Consider the following 7,980-nt stretch of genomic DNA (forward strand, 5'->3'; position numbering starts at 1 on the left):
CTTCTAATCCATCCTACACCTAATAAGCAGAATAATCAAGGGTGTACTTTTTGCTGCTGGTGTCGAATCCTCCCCCCTCCCCCACCCCCCTTTCTTCAATAGAAGGGGTGAAACTATTGTCAGACGACAGTTTGCGCCGTGACCACCAGACCCACGGAATATATGTCTTCTAGGTCCGGCTGCACGTCACATAAGTATAAGCTGGTGAAGGTGTTTTGTGAGGCCCACTGACAACTGGAAACTACTTGTTCTACTGAGACTGTAGTCCATGACGTGAGACTCGCGGCTAGGGCTCTTATTTCGCGAGCTGAGCAGGATCGGAGACGTAGCGTAGAATTCTGAGCCTTTGTATAACTTTGTGCAACTGTGACTTTTATCCATCCTGCTAAAGTAGCCTTGGTGATATCCTTGTTTGAGTTGGTCTTACAGGGTAGGAAGAGTCTCCTCCAAAAGCGTCTGTGGGTCTGTAGCCAAGAGATAAAACTTGAGAGCTCTGATGGGACATAAGAGTCAGTCTGGGTGATCCACTGTTGGTGCTAATGCAGGGATTGTATAGTGTCTATGACCCAACGGTCCCATTGTGGTAGACTGGTTCTTGGCTACAAAGTCTGGGAGTGATCTTATAGTTATAGAAGTCCAATGTTGATCATGGGTAAGACTAGAATAGTCTAAGGCATGTAACTACGAAACTCTTGCTGCTGTAGCCATGGCTAGAAGAAACAATGTTTTCCTGGCTTTTTGAAGTAGGGTAGCCTTTAAAAATTGCCATTGGTTCGTAAGGTTCCGTTTAACAATGCCAATAATACCACAGATAGATTCCACTTGCGGAAGATACTAGGGGTCTTAATATCTTCTAGTAGAAAGGATTTCATAAATCTGTTGAGGATGGGATGGTTTCCGATAGATAATCCATCATGTTGAAGTACAGAATGAAGGGCTGATCTGTAACCTTCTATCGTCCTGTGTCTGAATTTATTGTCTTGACGTAGTTGAAGAAGGAAGTCTGCTATCATAGGGATTGATACAGCATTATCAATAATCCCTAGTCGTCTTCTACACTGGACAAACTTGTCCAATCTGTTGTCATATAAAAAGGAGGATGAAGGTCGCCACAATCTTGCCACAGCTTCCGAGGCAAGCTCAAAGTATCCGGATGTTTTCATCTTCTGCGTGATAACTTCAAGGCAGTTAGATGTAGGCTGGGCAGATTTTCGTGGAATATGCTGGACTTGGGCTGTTTGTAGCTGATCTCGATGAAGTGGTAACTGTATGGGTTCCTCCATTCGAAGCTTTAGTAGTCTTGGGAACCATGCCCTGCTGGGCCATATTGGGGCTATCAGTAGTATTACGCAATCCGTCTCCTCCACCTTGTGGATGACCTTGTCTAGGAGAGACCATGGTGGGAATGCGTAGCCGAATAGATTCGTCCAATCCATCAATAGAGCGTCGATCTGGTGAGCTCTTGGGTCAGGATCCAGGATGATAAGCCAGTCTTCCTTCTTCAACGTCGACCGTAACTTACATATGGACTCCATCTGGAATTTTGGAGGCGGCACCAGGTATCTCTTGTTGAGGGTCTTTAGATCTATTATCATCTTCATCTCATTTGTATTCCCTTCGGGACTAAAAAGACTAGGGAGTTAAAGCCTTTTTTAGTTCCCGAATGGCTCGCTTCTTTAGCAGTTTCCTGATGGCCAATTCTGCAACTGCTAACTTGGCTCTGGTCAGGTGAAATCTTTGACCCACGGCTGTGTGTTCAGGCTTGTATGTATCCTGAAGTGTAGCTTGTAACCATGAGCCAATACGTCGAGAATCCAGTGGTCGGGGATAACTTACTTCCAATTTTTGGTGTATGACAGAAGTTGCCCTCCCACTGAGCCCAGATCTAGAGTCTGTGTTTTATTGAAAGATGGTAGCTGTAAATCGCAATCCATAGAAGTAACCAGGTCGAAAGCGTCTTTAACGTCGAATGATCTTCCATGGCGATTATATCCCCGTAGTCTGGCAAGCGAAAAGAGTCCTGCGAAGATTGTGGCTTGTCGTACCTCCGCCTTGTTTGGAACGGATCTTTCCCGGAGGGGACAAACTTCTTCTTAGGAGGCTGCTTTGGCGCAGATGACTTATGGTCCCAGGGCCGTTTGTTAGAATGTGATGATTATGAGCCCTCGTTGCAGGATCTATGGTTGAAGTCTGGAAACACTTGGCTGTATCTTGTTTCATTTCATCTATCACATTTCTAAGCTTCCCGTTGAAAGTTTATATGTGCCCTGACATCCATGGCAACCGGTGCTAAATCCTTGAAACATGATACTGATAACGTAATGTTCATGTCGGGATTGCACACTAATTTGTAGAAATCTTCATCCAAACTTGGGAATTCCGGAGTGTAGCATTGGGCATGTTATATAACCGTTTCATAGGTGGAACAGGTGAACGTTCATCATGCTTGAGCCTATGGATGTTATCTGTCAATTGGTCTACGACCTTGCCCGCAAAACTGGGCCAAGGTAATGTCTGATGAATATGCTGAGATGCGCATGACGTCCTGGCATCTGGGATGGTGAATCTTCTGTCACATTTGGCCGAAGTGTAGGCATAAGGTGATAAAGCTCTTCAATAGGTTCCACAAAAGTGTAGCCTTCGCTGTAATATCTTTGCCCCTCGTTGGGGTGAGTTATCAATCTATCGATCTCCTCAAACCCCTCCGATTCCAGCTCTGAGTAGCCTTGGGTATATCCCGTGGGGGGTGGATAATCGTATTCCTCAGCTTCTGCCCCGTAGGGCTCGTCATCCTCCAGTGACCATGATTCTGGTATAATCGGTCTCTGTGTGGCTTGTAACCTGTGGGTAATGGTAGCCATGCCATGGTTGTCCTCATGGCTGGCTGCATGGCTGGCTGGACGGCTGGCTGGCTGGGTTATTCCGTGGAGTCCATGTGGCTTGGTTTGGTCCTGTTGGACTTGCTTGCCACGGGATGCCTGTCCATGGATACCGTAAGCTCCCGTACGGTATTGTTCTCTGGTCTAGTGTTGGCTGGCCAGCTAGCTAGTTGACTTGGTGACTGGTCCATGGGTTGTGACCTTGAGCCACGCTCAGCTTGTTGACTTGTGTAGCATGGCCCACGGTCGTGGACCAAGATCTGGTAGTGTTAGCCAGAGCTACTGTCGCGATCTTAGCGTTCATATCCGACAGCTTAGGGTCAAGCATGCCCTTCATCATCTCCTGCTGTTCTCTCAGTAGTTGTTGAATGAGATTTATGGTGAGTGCAGGAGATGATGGGGTTGCTGGAGAGGGAGGTGTTTGGGTAGACAGTGATTTCTCAGTAATTATCGTGTCAACTTTCTTCTTCGTCGCCTCTCTCCTATTGGCCTTAGTTGCGGCCTCTGACATCTTGGAGAAGATCTCTTTGGATGTGTGGCTGCATTGCTCACATCTCTTCTCCATGGTGCAGTTTACATGAGGATCTCCCATGATCATAAATCGACCACACTTCTTACATCCAGTGTGGAGGGAGACTGCATGGCGACCTCACAAACCCAACACCAGCTATACTCGTGTGTGTAGTCTCTTCCAGCAGCACTATTACTTTAAATGTATATTTATTTATATGTGTTACTTCAGAAAACTTATTAGAATAATCGTAGGTTAATGTGACCTACTACCAAGTACTAGATTGTCACTACTACTTTAGTAGGTGTTGACTCAGCACACACAGGAAAAAAATTATATGGCCGCCATTGTGACCAAACGGCGTGGGTAGTTACAAGGCTATTTGGTGGCAACTAATTGTGTGATTAACAGTGAAGAGGACGTCTGTTGAAAATCTGAAAATTTTAGAAAGAGTGATTGAAGCCAAAATAGAGGATTTTTGTCAGATATGTAATAGAGGTAGAACTTTCATAAGAATTATAATAATTCTGAAATAAATCAGTAAATATATATTAAACAAATCTCTATCACTTTTGTTTGAATTTAGTTGCTAATAAATTATGAATCAGGGAAGAATGCGCCTGATTTCAATGCATATTAATTTCAGTCTTGAACTGAGCAAATAGCTGCCTCCTAGGGTTGTCAATATCATTGGCAATCTTCAGTTTGAATTTATTTCAAATTCTATAAGATTTCTCAAATATGGATCATATATTTTGTCAAAGAAGATATTTTAAGCTGCTTGTAATCAGAGAGACATTATTCCCCGATATCAAAGGATTGTTAATGATTGTCTTGGTGCTGAGCACTGTACACAATGTCAAAGAAAGATGGGCTTTCATGTCATAAGTCTTCGCTCTCTTCTCTCGACTGATTAGACATAAAATATGATAGCGTTGTTAAATGACCGAATATTGGCCTCTTTAGATTACTTGAAAGACAATCTCTTAGACGCTGACCAGGGTTTGGGGCTGATTGATGAGCCGATGCCAGTTTAGACGTGTCGTACAGAATACAGTTTTAAAGTCACACTTCTGATATCAAAAAAGTTATGGCATGAAGAGAAAATATGGTCATGAAACCGATATAAGAATTACAAAGTTGTTTTGTATTGTGAAGATGAAAGATGTTTAGGCTAAACAGACAGGAGTTATGAACTGACTAGCAGAGCTGGTGCTGGTTTAGCAGTAGTCTTGTACTCCCCCCCCCCTCCCTTCCACCCTCCCCTCCTTGCTGGCTAGGATGCACATTTAGACAGGAGTACATGAGCTGACGGTGGTTTGGCAGTAGTCTTGTACCCCCCCTCCCCCTTTCCCCCCTCCCCTCCTTGCGGGCTAGGATGCACATTTAGACAGGAATACATGAGCTGATGGTGGTTTGGCAGTAGTCTTGTACCCCCCTCCCCCCTTCCCCCCTCCCCCCTTCCCCCCTCCCCTCCTTGCTGGCTAGGATGCACATTTAGACAGGAATACATGAGCTGATAGTGGTTTGGCAGTAGTCTTGTACCCGTACTCCTGAACTGTTAAGAAACACTCTGTGATTCCTGGTTAGTTTAATTATCTTGTCTTTAGTAAGTGTTGGCCTCTACAACAATAACACCGTGTTACAACCTGGAGGAGAAACTGCAACTCCATGACAGTTACATGTATAGTATGGCATGTCGCCCTGACGTTATGGTACTTCCGCCAAGGCATCATGTCCCCACGCAACTTTAGTACCAGAAAGTGGCACCAGTCAGCTTCACGCAGGACAATAAGGATTATTTGTAAAACTGTTTTTTTTGTTTTTTTTCTTTCAGCTTTTAGCTACGCAATTTTCTCACACCTCTACTGACTGAAATGGAGCAAGTGCTGCTGTTTGTTTATGTTAGACAAGGAAGTTTTAAAGGGGAAATAAAAAAATAATTATCCTTAATTATGCAAATCATTCATTTAGTTATTTCATCTGTTTATGAAGAAGCATACCTCCGGGATGGTCTTTAGCAGGAGGTGTGTTGCCATGTATAGAAGAAATTCTGCAACAAACATGGTCTTGCCTCCCCCCACAGTTTCAAAAACTATCAACCTCTTGATGACTGCCATGCCTAGATCGTATTATTATTCTGGCATGATATAGCTGAAGAACTTCTGACTGTGGTGCAAAACAATGTTCCTTCATTCAATAATGATGATGATAATGATCTTGATATTGATATTGATATTGATATTGATATTGATAAAGATAATATAACAATAATAATATAGCACAGAGTTCTAGCAAGGCTGCTCAGAAGTTATTATGATTACCCCAGTCACTGTGGATCATTCTCAGCTCCTTGGGAAGTATGCAAACCAAGCTGCCTGTGAGGTGCTAGGTTAACAGTCACATAACCAATGGCTCCTACCAGGTACCCATTCACTGCAGGGTGAACAGAGTCATCCTAAACAAACAAACAAAGTGACTTGCCAAAGGAGACGCCATTTTTATCACATGTGCTCACAGTGTGGAGCACGACTGAGGATCTAGAAACTCTCAGGAGTCAAGCTCATTTTGTAACATCATTCCCATCTGGAGGCACAGGTGGCCCAGTTGTGTAGGGCACGTCAATCTCCGTACAGAGTTGTCTCCCTTACACATGCCAGGATGCTATGGTCTGATTACTTGTATAATCTGTGGTTCACCCAAAACATCTACAACTTGCATGACGTTTCAGGGTTTTTTCCCCTTTCTTCTCTCACTGCACATACCAGAAACTGTGACACATCACAATATTCAATGTAATTTACTTGGACTTGGCTTTCTCAGTGGTAGTGTGTCATGTCTGGTCAGGGTTTGTTTATTTAAATTGATCAGGCAGTAATGACAATTGACAACCACATAGGATGGTGTCTTTGTTCTTTGCAGCCTTGTCAAATAATTATATAATTCTAGGCAAAACACTTCTGATCAATGATGTTACGTGTCGATTCCCAAATTGAAACAATATGTTAACCCAGAAATCTGCACGTAAAAGAATTTAGTATGAAACAATTATATTACAAAATTAACTAGGTTTACAAATCAATACAAATTACTGCATGGCAATTACATTGGCAGTATGCAATAGACTGGTAGTACAATATTCAGTGGCAGTATCAAAAACAACATTTGATGGCAATGGTGATGTGAAAATATGTTCAGTGATGATAATATTTATGTTTCCACATCAGTGGTCAAGCTTCTGAAATCAACAAACCCACGGCCTCCCAAAAGGATCCCCACTATCACCCTTGATCACCGAGATATCTATGACCCACCTTGAAGAAAAAGCGCTGGAAACATCCCCAAAAACTCCCCTCTGCTGGTTCCGCAAAGTTGATGACAACTTTGTCATGCAACATCCCAACAATGACCCCAGAACCCTACTGGACCACCTGAATTCCCAAAACCCACAAATGCAGTTCACCATGGAGGAAGAAACCAATCAGCAGCTCCCCTTTCTTGATGTGCTTGTACAGAAAGACAATAACAACAAACTCCAGACCACTGTTTATCGGAAACCTACCCACACAGACCAATACATACACTCTGCCTCCAACCATCCACCTCAAGTCAAGAAAGGAAGTATTTCAACCCTAGTGAGACGAGCTCACAACATCTGTTCCACGAAGCAACATCTAACTACTGAAGGAAGCCACCTCAAACAAATATTTACACAGTATAACCTCTACCCTGAGCAACTAGTACAACAGACGAGACAGAACATCAGCAAGAAATCCCAGAAATCACCCCGTCAACAGTCTGCACCCTTTGTGATCAGCCTCCCCTACTTTGGAACAGTGAGCCACAAGATCCAGAGACTCTTAAAGAAACAGGCCAACATTGATGTAGTGTTCAAGAGAAGTCCTACCATTCAGAACACAATAAAAGCAACAGGGAAACCACCATCCAGCCACAAGCTAGAACGATCAGGAGCAGTGTACCACATTCTGTGAACAAGCTTACATAGGAGAAACACCTAGGCCCCTCAAAACCGGAATTAAAGAACATCAAAGCTCAGTCTCAAAAGATGACTCTAAATCAGCTCTATCAGACCATATTCGTGACAACCCAAGCCACAGCATTCAGTGGGATAAAGTCAAAGCCCTCACCACCAAACCACCAACCTCTAAGACTTCAAAATCAGAAAACTACAAGAAGCCATAAACATAAAAAGACTCCAACCATCAATCAACCGTGAACAAGGGTGTTACATCCCCCCCCCCCCCCAAGTGTACCATCAACTCATTTAAGACCCCAATCAGCCATAATCCTGTTGTTTATATTACTGGCTTCATCCTTTGTTTATGTCACTGACTTCACCAATGATTGTCGTTACTACCCTTGTGTGTCCATAACAGGCTTCTCCACTCCAGTATAACTACATCTGATATCTACTCTACTGTATAAACTTTGCCTCCTACCTGTATATATACTTGTCAACCACACTCTGAATATCACTTGCTTGATAACGGTGTTAGAACTTACACCAAAATGTTGCTCTTTATTGTAATAAAGAAGTTGTTCATCCATAAATTCTTATCCTTACTTCTG

General features: G+C 43.3%; 1 protein-coding gene across 1 annotated transcript; it reads left to right on the plus strand.

The window, feature by feature from the left end:
* Window positions 1–6,695: 6,695 nt before the first annotated feature.
* Window positions 6,696–7,382, plus strand: LOC125378866. Its single transcript, XM_048394849.1, has one exon. The coding sequence runs from the start codon at window positions 6,696–6,698 to the stop codon at window positions 7,380–7,382; it is 687 nt and encodes a 228-aa protein (XP_048250806.1).
* The last annotated feature ends 598 nt before the right edge of the window (window positions 7,383–7,980 follow it).

The sequence above is a fragment of the Haliotis rufescens genome, unplaced genomic scaffold (genome assembly GCF_023055435.1).
Source record: "Haliotis rufescens isolate VD_foot unplaced genomic scaffold, xgHalRufe1.0.p SCAF_13, whole genome shotgun sequence".
Taxonomy (NCBI): Eukaryota; Metazoa; Mollusca; class Gastropoda; order Lepetellida; family Haliotidae; genus Haliotis; species Haliotis rufescens.